The sequence below is a fragment of the Somniosus microcephalus genome, chromosome 24, assembly GCF_052327205.1.
Source record: "Somniosus microcephalus isolate GS21.2 chromosome 24, FLI_Smic_1.0, whole genome shotgun sequence".
NCBI lineage: Eukaryota > Metazoa > Chordata > Chondrichthyes > Squaliformes > Somniosidae > Somniosus > Somniosus microcephalus.
In genome coordinates this window covers 12,546,483-12,564,280 of record NC_141010.1, presented here as the reverse complement: position 1 = coordinate 12,564,280, position 17,798 = coordinate 12,546,483, and the positions used below count along the sequence as shown (strand labels likewise).

Below are 17,798 nucleotides of genomic sequence, written 5' to 3'. Positions count from 1 at the left end.
GGCAGCGACTCGGGCAATAACATTTTCCCCACCAATAATGTCAACACAAATGGAGTTAATGAGGTGCATGTGCGACTGTCCAGGGAACTTGTGGGCCAAGAGTTGGAATGGGGCTCCCGGAAAATTAGAAAATAGTTGAGTTGCAGGAAAGTATGCCTAATGAGTGTAATTTTGATCCTGGTGTCTTTGAAATATAAGGTTGGCAAGTGTGGGTCCAGGATCTTAGAGGCCCAACACAGTGTTTCTCCCCCGCCCCTAGAATAGTAGGGCCTTGGTCATGTGGTTGTCCATACACTGAGTTAATAGTCTCAGCTATGCTACTGGGGAGACACTGAGGCATTTCTGTAGCGGCAGACGTCGGGAAACAACTGGTCTGCTCTCTTGGGCAGGGGGACCCAGGAAAGGAGAAAAACACCTTGGGTGTGGGAGGGCGGGAATCAACAAGAGTAAAAAAGGTAGTACACCCTCAATATAGTAAATGCTGTAGATCAATAAAATGCCCCTAGGGCTGATTGCCCACTGCCATTCTTTATGCTGTGGAAATAGTTTACTGCCATCATTCAAGCGGACACTGCCATTTATAACTGATCCATAATAACCACGGGGGCGGCCTTGATACATAGAAACATAGAAGATAGGAGCATGGGAACACCACCACCTCTCAAGTTCCCCTCCAAGTCACACACCATCCTGACTTGGAAATATATCGGCTGATCCTTCATCGTCGCTGGGTCAAAAAATGGAACTCCCTCCCTAACAGCACTGTGGGAGCACCTTCACCACAGCGATTCAAGCAGGCAGCTCACCACCACCTTCTCAAGGGCAATTAGTGAGGGGCAATAAATGCTGGCATCACCAGCGACGCCCACATTTCAGGAATAATTTTTTTTTAAATCCAGCTCTTAAAACACTGCATAGCAATTTGCAGGGAAGGAGTTGAACCTTACCAGAGCACCACTGCTAAGCAGGATCATAAAGATGATGAATGTTTCAAACCAGTTGTGTTCCACAATCTTGAAGCAGGTTTTCCTCAGTGTCCACCACATCTTGCCCCGGTCACTCTCTATATCGATATCCAGATAGGGACAGGTTCTCAAACAGCCTGTACAAGCAGCAACAGTTCAAATAGGTTATTCCAAGCCTTTTGCTGCCAGTGGTGTGACATGTAATATTTCCTGTATCCAGGCCACTAGTACAGGTTGAGTGTCCTGAATCCGGCAACCTTGGGACCGAGGCCGAGCCGGTTTTCGGGTTTTTCCAGACTTCGGAACGTGTTTCTGATGTCTGAAGTCCGGAAACGCCCGAGCCCAGGTTGCGATATTTCCGGACTTTGGACATCAGAAACATGTGCCGAGTCCGGAAATGCCTGGGCCCAGGTTGCGATATTTCTGGTTTTTGGTAAGCCTTCCCTCAGGGTGTCCAGATTCCGGAACATTTTACGGATTCCAGACCCCTGCCACCAATTGTCCTGGAGTCTGGATTCCAGAACTCCATATTTGGGACGCTCAACTTGTATAACCGTTACCGGTGAGGTTAATGTAATGGAAGTGCATTGTTTGTCCAATAGGTGTTACAATGCCTCCTAGCACCATCTGCTATTATGTATAAGGGACAATTTTTTTTTTAAGTAAATATTGGCAGGGCATCACGAAAGATGAACTTCTACTTCATAAACCAAGGAAGGAGGAGAGATCAGGAGCACCAAAAAAATGTGGCCAAAAGATTGGTTATATTCTGGTTGGGAGGTTTCGGGAATCAGCAGATTTGGCAGATGTACCAAAGGTTTTGGAGAGAAGAGAATTTAACACCTATCTTAAACAAAAGTCCGGAAGTACAAGCTGGTGAACCTAAATGTGGCTAAAATGTTAGAGGATATCCTGAAAGGAAGAGCTTAAAAACATAAGAAATAGGAGCAGGAGTAGGCCATACGGCCCCTCGAGCCTGCTCCGCCATTTAATAAGATCATGGCTGATCTTTGACCTCAACTCCACTTTCCCGCCCGATCTCCATATCCCTTGATTCCCTTAGAGTTCAAACATCTGTCGACCTCAGCCTTTGGGGCAGAGAATTCCAAAGATTCACAACCCTCTCAGTGAAGAAATTTCTCCTCATCTCAGTCCTAAATGGCCGATTCCTTATCCTGAGACTATGACCCCTAGTTCTGGACTCTCCGGCCAGGGGAAACAGCCTCGTAACATCTACCCTGTCAAGCCCACTCAAAATCTTATATGTTTCAATGAGATCACCTCTCATTCTTCTAAATTCCAGAGAGTATAGGCCCATTCTACCGCGGACGGAGGCCTCCGAACGGCAAAAAATCTTGGCACCTTCCTGATGGTCCTGGATCCACGGAGACTCGCGCTCCTGGGCCTCTAGGCATAGGCCTGCGTAAAGGCCCATGTATCTCAGGGGCGCAGGCGGTTCGCAAGCGCCCTGGGGATCATGTGTGCTGGCCCAACCAATGAAAGAAGGGGGAATCCCCATTCATTCTTATGGGGATTCCGTATGTACAGCAACCCCATAAGTATGAATGGGGGGGTCCACATAAAAAACACATTAACATAACAAATACATTAAAAAAAATTACATATTTAAAATTAATTAAAATACAATATAATTAAACATTTAAAACAAAAAATTTATTGTTTGAAAAATAAATTAACGTGTTTTAAAGGGGCTAAAAATAACTGTACCTTATTGTACAGGTTTTTTAATGTTTAAATGATAGAAAAAAAATTATTTTTATATTCATTTAAACTCTTACCCTGGTAAAAGCAGGCCTTAGGGTTACTTTTAGCAGGCGCAAGAATTTCACAGGCATTCGCTGGGCAGAAGTTGAGCAAATAGCCCAACTCTCCACCCGCGGAGGCTCTTTTCCCAGGGATGGCTACGATCTGTCAGATCGCAAATTCCGGGTTTTCGCGCATGCGCTTCACGTGTGAAACTTGTGCAGCCCTTATGGGCGCGTACGCACCACGAACGCACCCGTAGGGGCCTCAAAATACAGGCCATTGTGTTTTTCTATTCTTCCTACCAAAGTGAATAACCTCACATTTCCCCACATTATACTCCATCTGCCACCTTCTTGCCCATTCACTTAACCGATCTATATCCCTTTGCAGATTCATTATATCCTCCTCACAGCTTACTTTTCCACCTAGCTTTGTATCATCAGCAGACTTGGATACATTGCACTCGGTCCCCTCATCTAAGTCATTAATATGGATTGTAAATAGCTTTCACCTTATATACTGATGCACTATTACATTAAACTCTCGGGGGGACAAATTGGGTTACTTTGCGCCTCTCGTTAGCACCCCCGGGAGGCGCTAATTGGGCGCAAACCCCCTAGCACCCGGGTGTGGTGCTGCTAAGACCTCCCATGAAATTCAGTGGGAGGTTTAGCGGCAGCAGTATCTGGTAGCGCCCCGTGCCGCTGTGCAGTCGGCAAAGTCATCATTGCCATGCGTACCGCCCCACTTGCGCCCTGGCCGCAAACTCCCCTTGCGTCCCCATACCTATCACCGGATATGTGCGACAGGATCATGGGGCGGTTTGGCAGCAACGGCGGCGCAGGTTAAAGGGCAGATGTCGGGCGGCCATTTTTATTTGGGCCGACTACCAGCACCTGCCCCTTTTCGCTTTTGTATGCGGGGTGCCGGCTGTGATCGCTCAGCCCAGCGCTCCTCTTGAGTGCCAGGATGTTTTCATGGCACCCCCCCGCCACGGTGGTCCGGGAGGGCCCCGGTGCGCGCATTGCTAGGCCCCTCCCCATTAATCAAGGGAGGAGGTCTGCAATGATGCAGCGCTATGTGCTGCCACGCATGGCACCTCCTGATTGGGGCGCTACTACTGAATTTACGGCGGGTGGGGTCGTTAACTTTTTCGGGGTGCTAAAATTAGTGTCCCGGCGATGTTAGCGCCCCAAAATGGGCGCCACCCAATTTTCCCCCTCTGTCCCTTCCTGTCACACTCTGCTTATCTTTACCCAAATTGTTACACTCCTCCTTTTCTCTTTAAATTTATAAATTCCCCCTCAGCTGAACCCTCCCCTCCCACTGACTTTTTTTTAGTTTAAAGCCCTATCTATAGCCCTATTTATTTGATTTATCAGGACACTTGTTCCAGCCCAGTTTAAGTGGAGCCCGTCCCAACGGAACAGCTCCCTCTTTCCCCAGTGCTGGTCCCAGTGCAACATGTATCGAAACTCCAGTCTCCCACATCACTCTTTGAGCCACGCATTCAACTCTCTTGTATTTCTTTAGCAGCTTACGCATCCTCAGGATGTCCCAATGTGCTTCACAGCCAAGGAATTACTTTTGAATTGTAGTCACTTTTGTAATGCAGGGAAAGAGAGCAGCCAATTTGCACCCAGCAACATCCCACAAACAATAACGACAACAATTTGTATTTATATAGTGCTTTTAACGAAGTGAAACATCCCAAGGTGCTTCCCACAAAAGTTATAAAACAAAATTTGAGACATAAAAACAGACTGTAAAAGCTTCTATAGGTATGTAAAAAGAAAAAGATTAGCAAAATTAAGTGTGGGTCCCTTGCAGCCTGAAACAGGAGAATTTATAATGGGGTATAAGGAAATGGCAGAGAAATTAAACAAATGCAATGGCCGGAATTTTGCCGGTCCTCAGAGTGCGGGATTGCAGGCGGGACCGTGTCAAAATCGCAAAGATTAACAGCAGCTAGTAAACCCGCTGTCAACCCACCTCCAATCAATCTTCCCAAGTGTCGGGTCCCCGATTTGCACATGGACCCAACACCTAGCGGCAGGAAGAGGATTATAGCCACTTACCTGGCTGTTAACAGGTACTTGATACTTGTTAACAGGCTCTTTTTCAATTTTGCCGCTTCTGCCTCGGGTTCCCCACCATCCGGACACCACGCCAGGTAAGTGTGGCATGTTGTGAGTCTGCTGTAATGTTTCTGCATTGATGACAGCTGCAGAAGTGGTGTGAAGGATCCAATGGTGCACTGGTGAGTTTCATAGGTAAGAAAATGTTGGGAAAATCATTTTTAATGCATTTATACTTTTCTGTAGGTAACAAGTTTTGAATTGGCTGTCTAGTCCCACCTCATTGGGATAACCTCTCTCACCAGTGACAGATCGTTTCTGTAACCTCACCTGCAGCTGCCATCTCTTCTAGCCTATGGAGGGAGTCATTGAAGAGCCTGGGTGCAAGAGCTCACCTGTGAACAATCATTGTCAGTGTTTGCAGCACCTCAATGCTGTCAAACACTGAAAAATGAGCTGTCAAAGAAAAATTGCACATGGTCCCTTTAAGAAAACCGGCAGATGACATGTCAATCAAATGACATCATCTGACTGGCTTCCTCTTAATTGGCCGGCAAGCCCACAGGGCAGGCATAACAAGGCCAATCGATGTAAAGTCACGTCCGTGGGCCGGATGCAGTTGAGGGCGGGACTGGAACCCGGAAACCAGCTGACCCGCTCCCAAGCCGCATCCATTTGCAAATTCACGGCCTTTGTGTCTGTCTTCATGGAAGAAGACGCAAAAACCATTCCAGAAATAGTGGAGAACCAAGGGTCTAGTGAGAATCACAGAATCACAGAATCCCCACAGTGCAGATAGAGGCCATTTCGGCCCATCAAGCCTGCACCGACACATATCCCACCCTATCCCCGTAACCCCATGTATTTAATCCCCCTAACACACTAAGAGTCAATTTATCACAGCCAATCAACCTAACCCGCACATCTTTGGACTGTGGGAGGAAACTGGAGCACCCGGAGGAAACCCACGCAAACACAGGGAGAATGTGCAAACTCCACACAGACAGTCACCCGAGGCTAGATTCGAACCCGGGTCCCTGGCGCTGTGAGGCAACAGTGCTAACCATTATGCCACCGTGCTGCCAGAATGAGGAACTGAAAGAAATTAATATTAGTAAGGAAATAGTACTGGAGAAATTAATGGGACTGCAACCCTTGGACCTGATGGCCTAAACCTAGGGTTTTGAAAGAGGTGACTAGAGAGATAGTGGATGGATTGGTTGTCATCTTCCAAAATTCCATAGATTCTGGAACACTTCCCACGGACTGGAAGATAGCAAATGTAACCCCACATTTATGAAAGGAGGGAGAAAGAAAACGGGGAAATTTAGACCAGTTAGCCTGACATCAGTAGTAGGGAACATGCTAGAATCTATTATTAAGGATGTGGTAACAGGGCACTGAGAAAATAATAATAGGATTGGGCCGAGTCAACACGGGATTTATGAAAGGGAAATCATGTTTGACAAATCTGTTTTTTGAGGTTTTAACTAGCAGAATAGATAAGTGGGAACCAGTGGATGTGGTGTATTTGGATTTTCAGAAGGCATTCGATAAGGTGCCACACAAGAGGTTATTAAACAAAATTAGGGCTCATGGGATTGGGCTAATATACTAGCATGGATTGAGGATTGGTTACTGGACAGAAAACAGAGAGTAGGAATAAACGGGTCATTTTCGGGTTGGCAGGCTGTAACTAATGGGGTACCGCAAGGATCAGTGCTTGGGCCTCAGCTATTTACAATCTATATCAATGATTTGGATGAGGGGACCAAATGTAATATATCCAAGTTTGCTGATGATACAAAGCTATGTGGGAATGTAAGATGTGAGGAGGATGCAAAGAGGCTGCAAGGGGATATAGACAGGTTAAGTGAGTGGGCAAGAACATGGCAAGTGTGTGGGGAAGTGTGAAGTTATCCACTTTGGCAGGAAAAATAGAAAAGCAGAGTATTTTTTAAATGGTGAGAGATTGGGAAATGTTGGTGTTCAGAGGGACCTGGGTGTCCTTGTACACGAATCGCTGAAAGTTAACATGCAGGTACAGCAAGCAATTAGGAAAGCAAATGGTATGTTGGCCTTTATTACAAGAGGATTTGAGTATAAGAGTAAAGACATCTTACTGTAATTATATAGGGCCCTGGTGAGACCACACCTGGAGTATTGTGTACAGTTTTGGTCTCCTTACCTAAGGAAGGATATACTTGCCATAGAGGGAGTGCAATGAAGGTTCACCAGACTGATTCCTGGGATGGGGGGATTGTCCTATGAGGAGAGATTGAGTAGACTAGGCCTATGTTCTCTAGAGTTTAGAAGAATGAGAGGTGATCTCATTGAAAATTCTTACAGGGCTTGACAGGGTAGATGCAGGGAGGATGTTTCCCCTGGCTGGGGAGTTTAGAACCAGGGGTCACAGTCTCAGAATAAGGAGACGGCCATTTAGGACTGAGATGAGGAGAAATTTCTTCACTTAGAGGGTGGTGAATCTTTGGAATTCTCTACCCCAGAGGGCTGTGGAGACTCAATTGTTGAGAATATTCAAGACAGAGATCGATAGATTTTTGGATATTAAGGGAATCAAGGGATATGGGGATAGTGCAGGAAAGTGGAGATGAGGTAGATCATCAGCCATGATCTTATTGAATGGCGGAGCAGGCTCGAGGGGCCAAATGGCCGACTCCTGCTCCCATTTCTTAGGTTCTTAAAATGCATGGATGAGGGTTTCAGCAGCAGATGAGCTGAGGCAGGGGCGCAGTCGGGCGATGTTCCGGAGGTTGAAATAAGCGGTCATAGTGATGGCGCAGAAATATGGTCGGAAGCTCATCTCGGGGCCAAATATGACACCAAGTTTGCGAAGTCTGGTTCAGCCTCAGACAATTGCCAGGGAGAAAGGATGGAGTTGGTGGCTAGGGAATGGAGTTTGTGGTTGGGGTGGGGGGTGCGAAAGACAAAGGCTTCGGCCTTCCCAATATTTAGTTGGAGGAATGGATGTCGGTGAGGCAGTCTGACAATTTAGAGACAGTGGAGGGGTCGAGGAAGGTGGTAGTGAGATAATGAGATAAATGAGCAGATAATCTGTTTTAGTGGTGATGGGTGAGGGTTAAATGTTGGTCAGAGCACCGGCTGAACCTACTTGCCCTTCTTTGAAGAGTTTTTTTTTATTCACTCCTGGGATGTGGGCGTCGCTGGCAAGGCCAGCAGTTATTGCCCCTCCCTAGTTGCCCTTGAGAAGGTAGTAGTGAGCTGCCTTTTCGAACCGCTGCAGTCCGTGTGGTGAAGGTACTCCCACAGTCCTGTTAGGGAGGGAGTTCCAGGATTTTGACCCAGTGATGATGAAGGGACGGCTATATATTTCCAAATCAGGATGGTGTGTGGCTTGGAGGGAACTTACGGGTGATGGTGTTCCCATGCGCCTGCTGCCCTTGTCCTTCTAGGTGGAAGAGGTCGCGGGTTTGGGAGGTGCTGCCGAAGAAGCCTTGGCGAGTTGCTGCAGTGCATCTTGTAGATGGTACACACTGCAGCCATGGTGCGCTGGTAGTGGCGGGAGTGAATGTTTAAGGTGGTGGATGGGGTGCCAATCAAACGGGCTGCTTTGTCCTGGATGGTGTCATGGGAAATTTTATGTCCACCTGAGATGGCTAACGGGGCCTTTGCTTAACGTCTCATCCAATAGGTGGCACCTCCATATGGCACTGAAGTGTCAGCTTGATCAAATGCTCAAGCCTCTGGGTTGGATTTGAACCCATAACCTTCTGACTCAGAGCCAAGGCTGACAAAGGTTACTGCAAAAACACTTGAAGAAGCGTGAAATCGTCAGAGCAAGTTAGCATGGTTTTATGGGGGGGGGGGGGGGGGAGGGTGAAGATCTTGCTTGACAAACCTGTTCAAATTCTTTGAGGAGATATCAGAGTTTGTGGAAAAAGGGAATTTATCATGGATATTGTTTACCTATACTCCAACAAGGCTTTTCATGTACAATTGCACAATTGCTAGTCTACAAGGTAAAGAAAAAAGTACAGAAAAGGTGGGCCGCTAAAGTGGATTGCATCAAAGCCACAGGGTGATCATACATGGAGCTGTGTTGGATTAGTGCCAAGCAAACTGCAGGGTGCCCCAAGGATCAGCTGGGACTTCTACTATTCATGCTTTATGCCAATTATTTGGAAGTGGGGATAGACGCAAAACTGTTAAAAGGGAGAAAGGGGGGCGGTTGCACACAATCAAGAGCAGGCTGATCAGGTGCAGAGAGACTTATACAGGCTGACAAGATGGGCTAAGAAATTCAATGTTGACAAGTGCAAAGTAGTGAGACTAGGAAAGAAAAATAAACACTGGAACTATAAACCAAATTAAGTTTGTCTGCAAGATACAGGGAAAATATTTGGGGGTATTAGTGGACAGAGTGTTGAAGGAGTATAGAGTCTGGCAAATAGGATCTTGGGTTGTACAGTGCATGGAATTGAATACAAATCACAGGATGTGTAACTGAGCTGAAACAGGGCATTGGCTCGTCCCCATCTGTAATGCATACAGTTCTGGTCGCCATATTACAGAAAGGACATTGGCCCAGAAATTCAGGTCTCCACGGGTGAGTACACACAGGGTACTCACCCGTAAGCCCAATGGAAGTGCCGGTTTCGTGCATGCACTGCGCATGCACGGGAAACCGGCACTTCCGTTACCCTGAAAGAAGGGGTTCAGAGGTGGAACGCGTGCGCATTGAACTTACATTTTTTTTCCAGGTTTTTCCGAGAGGGTAAGTCTCCAGGAGTTACACATATAAAAAGCAGGCGCAAGGCCTGCTTTTAACAAGGTAAGTGGTGAATTAATTAAAATTAAAACATTTTTTCACACAGGTTTATTATTTTTAAATACTTTAAAGGTAAGTTTATTTTTAGCCCCATTAGAAAATGTAATTAATTTTTTCAAAAATTTAAATTATTGTTTAAAATAGTTATTTTATATAATTTATAGTTATTTTAAAAATGTGATTAAAAAAAAAAAATTATTTGAAGTTTTAGTGATGTTTTGGGGCTTATAGTATTTATAGGTTTGCCAGCTCTTCCTGTAAAACTTATGAATGAAGCATTCCCTGCTACCATTGGCTCTCCATGGCCCACGTGATCCCAGGGGACGCATCGAACTAACTGCGCCCCTGGGATACGCAATCACTGCGCGCCAGCAGTTGGAGGAGGCCCAGGATCGGAATCCCATGCGGGCCCACAGCACAACGGCCGGCGCGCTAGGTAAGTGCAGGTCGGAGGCTTGCACCTGCGGGAAGCCTCTGACCCGATTTGCTACAATGAGAGACTACAAGAGCTGAGTTTGTAGAGAAGTGCCTGTTCTTTTCTTGCGAATTCATCTTGGTGTTACACTGAGAATGGGAACACATTGTGTGGAAAATGGAGAGTGCAAGTGGCAAACCTGCTACTCCATGGCACAGCATGTTGGAACTCAGTATGGTGGACCACATGTCTCCTACATTTTCCCCTTTCCTTCCCTCTTTCCCACCTCTGTTCAGTGTTTTTACCTTCCGTTAAACACTGTTCTGGTCCATCAGTCTCAGGATTTTCTTCTTCAGCCTCCTCTAGATCGTCCTCTTGAACTTTCAGATCTACAGTACTGCACTGGGAAGAATCGATATTCATTTTTTTCTGTACAGGAATCAAATAGCAGTGGATATTTAATATCAAAATAGAGATATGCAGCAATAAAATTCTTGTAGTACAATCGAGGGTGTTCATGTGACATGATAAACAACAAAAAGGCCACTCTAGAAGCTTATTGTCAGCTGAACTCCAAGATTTGTTGGCAGTCCTGTAACATATTCTCAACTCTTACTTTCTGCAACTACATTAGTTTCTCAATGTAATTAAGCACTGCTGGCCAATTGGTTCCACCCCTTGTGTGTGGATTCTATCATTTTATCTTTGCTCCATGTGATATAAAGAATGATAACATGCATTGCAATAACAGTACCAGTGTTCAAGGTGGGAGCCGTAGGGGGTCTGTGAAGGAATCCCAGATGGTCCGTGAGGTCATCAGATTTCTATCCATTTGGGCAGGACACATTAAGAATTGGGCATGCTATACTTTTTTCTATATCTTCTGACCTACTAGCCTATTATTTTTACAAAAAGAAAATACTGCAGATGCTGGAAATCTGAAATAAAAACAGAAAATGCTGGAGATACTCAGCAGGTCAGGCAGCATCTGTGAAGAGAGAAACAGAGTTAACGTTTCAGGTCGATGACCTATGGTCAGAACTGGAAAAAAGCCAGCCTATTATTTTTGTTGCTGTATATAATGATAAATAAATGGAAAGGAATATCAGGCGTGGTGTAAAATGGGCTGCTGATTTGCTATTGCCCATTTTACCCTACCACCCAAGACCAATTGCACCCCTATAGTTTTCTGCAAATATTGGCACTACTTTCCATTGGTAGGCAACACGGTCTTTCAAAAGGATGGACAGGCAGTGTCTGGTAGTGTGCCGATGTCTGCAGTGGCACGCTGCGATGCGCAAATATCTGCGAGAAGTTTCCCCTGCCCAGAACCGTTTGAAAAGCACTGTAGTAGATGGGCACAGTGTCAGCATCTTGATGACTCATGAATTGATTGTGGTAAACAGGGTTTGATGTGCCAAGAGTTAGCTGGGCACAGTTGCTACCACTCTCACCTCGGGGTCAGAAGAGTGTCCGTGCGAGTCCCACTTCAGCACGTGAGTATCTAATCGACATTATAGAACTGAAGGACTGCTGCACTGTTGGAGGAGCCATTCTTTGGTTGAGTCATTAAACTGAGGCCAGGCCCCATCATTCCCTTCAAGTGGTTGTTAAATGTCCCATTATTAAGGAAAGATTCATGTCCGCAAGACATCGCAACAAAGTTCACAGCCAATGACATACTTTTGAAATGGAATCAGCGTTGTTATGTGTGCAAATAAGTCCCAAGTTGTCCTGGGTAACAATCCTCCCTGAGGCAACATCAGCACATTGCTTTGTAGAAAAAGCCCATCATATTTGCCTATATAACAACAGTCACTGCACATCAAAGTAACTGTGTGTGTGGGAAGTACTTTGCGAGGTGATAAGGATCTATATAAATGCAGGTCCTCAGTAGGAAAGAAATCCCAACTACCAGCAAATAAATCACCTCAGCAAATATTGTACGCCTATAAAAAAAACTTACAGGTTTGAGATCTTCATCTTTCTTCGGCAATAGATCTTGATCCTGAGGAAAAACATGAAAATATTTTTTCAGCCGAGTTACCAAACTGAAAGTTGGCATATTTAGACATTGTCCTTTCTGCCTCATATTGATCCTAGCACAATGGTATTTGTAAAGAGAATCAATCCTTCGGCTTGCAGTCATATCTGCCAATGGTAGTTCAGTTCTTTTGATGTTATTCCTTACTTCCTTTCTTTACTCCAGCCGAGAGGATAGATTAAAGAGCTGACCCAGGGCCTCAACTGGTGCTGCTCTCAAACTGAGATCTGCAAGACTGGCCCAGAGTGGCTCTCCAATTTGCTTTGCTCTATGTCTGTTGTGAAGCGCTCGGATTCTGTCCCTTGTCCCTCCTCAGTGCCACAGCTGAGAGTGGGAACAACAACAACAACAACAACAACTTGTATTTGTATAGCACCTTTAACGTAGTAAAACGTCCCAAGGCGCGGCACAGGAGTATTATAAGGCAAAAAATTTGACACCGAACCACATAAGGATAAATTAGGGCAGGTGACCAAAAGCTTGGTCAAAGAGGTAGGTTTTAAGGAGCGTCTTAAAGGAGGAAAGAGAGGTTGGGAGGCGGAGAGGTTTAGGGAGGGAATTCCAGAGCTTAGGGCCTCGGCAACAGAAGGCACGGCCACCAATGGTTGAGCGATTATAATCAGGGATGCTCAAGAGGGCAGAATTAGAGGAGATATAGAGAACCCACACCAGCAGAATGTTGTCTTGTTTTGATTGAAGCAACAGTTTGCTAATATTGAATCAAAATGTTACTTGCCATTCAGTGTTAAAATCTGTAAACTAAATAATAGGATAAGATTCTGTTTTTCTTGCTAGCTTATTTTCACATCTTAACAGATCAAAGGAATAGGAGCAAGTTCCCACACACTGTTACTACCCAATCTTTCAAATTTAGGCAAAAACATTAAAATGTTAAAACTACATTACATTATATTTCAATTACCTCTAAATAAATATTTTGGTCACTGAATTAGACAGGCCAATAATGCAAGGTGTCATTTTAATCATTCTTCAAGAGTACAGACAGAATTATTTGGACCAATTAGTTTCTTGCAAGGTCAGGTGTTATCACCTGACCAATGTTGACCTATTGGCTTCATACAAGGTCACGCATCAACCTATTAATTTTAGGCCATGCAGTTACTGATAATATCTAAGTGACCGTTACTATGATGGATGATTCCAATATATGATTCAGAAAGCACAACCAGTGGCCTCAATTATAACCCCCCTTGCTCAGCGAGACTGGTGCATGGGAGGGGTTAAGATTAGGCCGCGTCCACTTACCAGCCTGAGGTCCCTACGTTCCTGCCCGACGCCATTTCAGCTTTGCCGGCACAGGCAGACAGGCGGCGGCCTACGTTACATTCAAACATCGCACGCCCGGTTACATCATTGGTGCCCCACTGTGATTTTGACATCAAGTCAGGGTGTCAATCCCAACAGACGAACCACAGTGGGAGGCACCGACTGGCCAAAAGAGGCCGAGGCAAGTTTTAAAAAAAAGAAACTTGGTGGCGAAATCTTTGTGGGCCAGGAGGAGCCCCAGGCCCCCTGCAAAGAGTTCTTGGGCCCCCCCCCAGCCTGGCCTGGCCTCGCCCCTGCGCTTTCCACGCTGGCATCGGTTGCCAAAGCCCTTGCCCAGCACTGAATTTATGCCGAGGACCGTTCCCTGGGGTCCCTGGCGTCTTAAGACTCCCAACCCGGGGTCTACTCCCATCAGTCCTGCCGCTTCGGGAGGGAGCCTGTCCTGTGTTATTTAAATGTGCCGGGCGTCACGCTGAGCTCCCACCCGTACACCCACCCATTCCAAATGCGCCACCTCCCATCCCCCCAGTCCCCACCTCCCCGCACCCCCACTCCCTCCCCCACCCCCCACCCCCATCCCCCAAGACCCCGGCCCCAGCCCCCCACCCCCCCACCCCACCTCCCCAATTAAAATCGAGGCACATGCGTCAGAACACAACAGAGAGAGAAAAACTATCTCTGTTTATATTTTGCTCAACTGTTAACTTAATGCTGCATTGTGCTCAATATTTAATGAACAAATTTAGGAGTATTTAAGCAAAAGAGGACGAGATACACAAATCTCTAACCGTGCTTCTCACCAGGTTGACATCCTCAATGTCTGCTTCAGAGCTTTGATCATCCTCTTCAACATCAGATTCGCCCTCAGCGATAGGAACATGAACGGTCAAGTGAGCATTTGCCAAGAGGCCCACGTGGTCTCCTTTATCTGGAAGGTATTTCCCTTTTTTCGTGCCGACCCCGTCAAGTTTAGAACTCCCTTCTTTTCCAGTCTCTGCGTCTGCGTGGTTGAAATCAAGGGCCCCGGTTTTTGAGGGAGACAAGTCATCCAGTTGTTTCTCTTCCTGACCATTTTTATTCCGTCGAATGATGCCGAGAACAAAACCTTTCACGAAGTCTATGGCCCTGGTGATCCTGCTGAGTGCAATTTGCAGGTTGTTCATTTCAGTGTCGTCATCGGACGCAGAGAGGTTGTCCGCGCTGAAGGAGCTCAACAGCAAGGCCAGGAAGAGGTTGAGCACCTGTGGACGAACATTTAGCCATCAGTGATCAGAGACTTATCATGAATATATACAGCCCACAGAAAAGGGGGGGGGGGGAAGAATGGTTGCTATGTTGCATTGAAAATCCTAGGGATTGAAACTATAATCACCAAGTAATTTTTGCTGTATTATTATTCTAACTTTCTCTCTAAACCAAGCAATGTTTCCCAACTCCTCTGACACTAGTGTACCGAGGAATGGATAAGGATGATTAATAACTTTTTTCCCCTTGAGGGAATCTATTTCTTATGGGGAGTCGAACCAATGTCCCGGCCCCGAATTCTAGCCATTTGGCCCTATCAGCTCAGGCAACGAAGAACTTTTTGCGCTCATATTTCTTACGCACTGGTTTGTCCTGTTTGAATTTGATAGGCTTGGTGGTTTGGAAAGGGCTGTTGTTAGCGCTGTTGGTGAACAAATCTTAAAACAAAATCACTGAGATCAGGCAGTATCAGAGACTTTAGATACGTCCAAATTAACGGGAATAAGGGGTTTAAACTTTAAATGTAGCCTCCCAGGGCTCCGTGGTACACACCCAACAGGCCCCCAAAGACAAAACCTGGGGCACATAACTATTCTTTTAATTGCAGGTTACCCCAGTGATACCTATTGCCCTGTCGCAAGTTCACCAGTCCACGGAGACATTAGGGCCAATTTTACCTCACTTCCCCCTGGCGGAAACATAGAAACATAGAAACATAGAAGATAGGAGCAGGAGTAGGCCATTCGGCCCCTCGAGCCTGTTCCGCCATTTAATGAGATCATGGCTGATCAAAACAGGGCAGTAGTTTAGTTAAAAGAGCTGTGGCGAACTTACTGCCGTATTAACTGGAGCCTGGTGGCCTCGGCATGTGCCCGAATTGGGTGGGAGCCTCATTTCTCTATGCAAATCGGGGTCCTATGACATACTTAAGACCTCGATGTAGTATCAAGGGACAACTGGTGTAGGTCCTGCTACACCGGGTGGTGAAGAGGAAAAGGCACCAAAAAGGTAAGTGAACAATTATTTTTGTGCGACCAGGAATGCTCCTCTGGGCTCCATAAGAATAAGGTGGGCCGCCACTGTCCTGGTCCCACCCAACCAGTGTTCCACCCCGCACCCTTCCCCGGTTGGGTTGGCACCATGGGTCACCCGGTATTATGCCGGCTTGGCGCAGGATGGCGCTGAGAGTGCACAGCTCGCCGGCAGCACTGTAATGAGGCCTGGAGTCCTCAGGATAGGCTGGACCTCCCGCCAGCACGATTGGGCACCTGAGAATTAAAATCTATCCTACACTTTCTAAAAAATAAAGTACTTTTAAGTATATTCATGCTAGTAATTTAAGGTTACACTGGTCAGTGATGAGTAATTTGCACTTTTACTGTGTCCTATGTACAGTATATGGATTTTGCACAAACACTTGTTGTGAACGGCACCATCTACACTCAGGTGTGACTTACTGTTGTAATGTTACTGTTAATATTACAAGGATGTATTCTTACATAGGATTACATGGGATATACAGCACAGAAATAGGCCATTCGGCCCAACCAGTCCATGCGGCGTTTATGCTCCACTCGAGCCTCCTCCCGTCTTTCCTCATCTAACTCTATCAGCAGAACCCTCTGTTCCCTTTTCCCTCATATGCTTATCCAGCCTCCCCTTAAATGCATCTATACTATTCGCCTCAACCACTCCCTGTGGTAGCGAGTTCCACATTCTCACCACTCTTTGGGTAAAGAAGTTTCTCCTGAATTCCCTATTGGATTTTTGGTGACTATCTTATATTCATGGCCTCTAGTTTTGCTCTTCCCCACAAATGGAAACACTCTCTCTGTATCCACTCTATCAAAACCTTTCATAATTTTTAAAGACCTCTATTAGATCACCCCCTCAGCCTTCTCTTTTCAAGAGAAAAGAGACCCAGCCTGTTCATCCTTTCCTGATGGGTATTCTGAGATTCTCCAATTTCCCAGCACAATGGATAAGCATCCTAAGTTTTCAAATACAGCACATGTGCCAACTGAAAACAAGTGTGGCATGGGGGGAAAACTAAATGGCACTAGATATTCCTACTTAGCCTGCACTGGTATGTTGAGTACGAAAAAACTGATTGATAGAGAAGACTATTCCCCAGAGAGTACCCTCTCTAACCCTGCCGAGCAAATGGCATTCCAAGGGCTTGATTCAATTCCTGCTGACTCTTATGGAATCTGAATGGAACCAGAGACGTAGGCTTATGCATTTCCTTCACCTCTGGTAATAATTGCCACGCATCAGTCACTCATCGCGCAGAATCTAAACCAGCATCGCACCTGAGGAAACTCTCACACGCGATCCATATTTGGGTGCAATAGCAGGTGATCTGTTGCTAATTTATTTGACATTCATTTCTGTGTTTCTGAAGCTGAGGTGAATCGGAGAACGGTATTTACAGTTACCCAACAGTATGCAGCTCTCTGGCTCATATTATATGAGTCAGATACAAGCCTTAAATAAATCCCTTGCATCATATCCGTAAACATTTATGTTTAGCCACAGCGCCAGACCAGCTACACGTAGCTCTCGCATTTAAGACACCAGATTTTTCAACAAGAATCACAATATTACACTTGGTATCAGCCGTGTCCTTTATATCCCGTGTTTAGTGTGAAATGCATCATCAGAACTAAATTGGAACATGTAAGCTCTTCTAACCCCACTGCCAAATGGCTACACATGAAGGACAAATTCCTAGACCCTGGCAAATATGGCACTGCACCGTGCCTTCATCAGAGCGTAATTACCACGTCAAACTCTTCTGCTCCCTTCCCTGAACATGCCTGGTGTGTGGGAGTCCGGGAAAAGAAAAACCCCCATAAGAAAGCATTCCTCGGTTCAAGCTTGGAAAGAGAGAGATTCAAATGTTTTCCCAATGAGAACAGGGTGGGGGGTGGGGGGGGGGGAACTCTAGACAGCAACATCACCTGGCGCGGAGCCACATTCTCATGCTGGCACTGAGCTGGGAGAGTAACTCGCACTTTTACTGGGCTAGGGAAGGTTTGGGTTTCATGGGGCTTAGCTGGATTTTGACTAAACCGAACTCCTGGGCTGATTTTATTTTCAGCTATTAGTTCATCTTATAAAAAATATATTTCTCACATTTACAATTCATCTCCTGTTATTTTTCGGGTGGATTTTGTGTTCGTCA

General features: G+C 45.9%; 1 protein-coding gene across 2 annotated transcripts in view; it reads right to left on the bottom strand.

Moving 5' to 3' along the window:
* scn4ab (sodium channel, voltage-gated, type IV, alpha, b) overlaps window positions 1–17,798 on the bottom strand; it is a 232,152-nt gene that overhangs the window by 52,739 nt on the left and 161,615 nt on the right. For both annotated transcript variants that reach the window (XM_085966222.1, XM_085966221.1), the window contains 4 exons: window positions 14,167–14,607; window positions 12,002–12,043; window positions 10,341–10,464; window positions 948–1,102 (listed from right to left, as the gene is read on the bottom strand). In XM_085966222.1, the coding sequence (XP_085822348.1) occupies window positions 948–1,102; window positions 10,341–10,464; window positions 12,002–12,043; window positions 14,167–14,607 (762 nt within the window). The remainder of the gene's footprint in view (window positions 1–947; window positions 1,103–10,340; window positions 10,465–12,001; window positions 12,044–14,166; window positions 14,608–17,798) is intronic.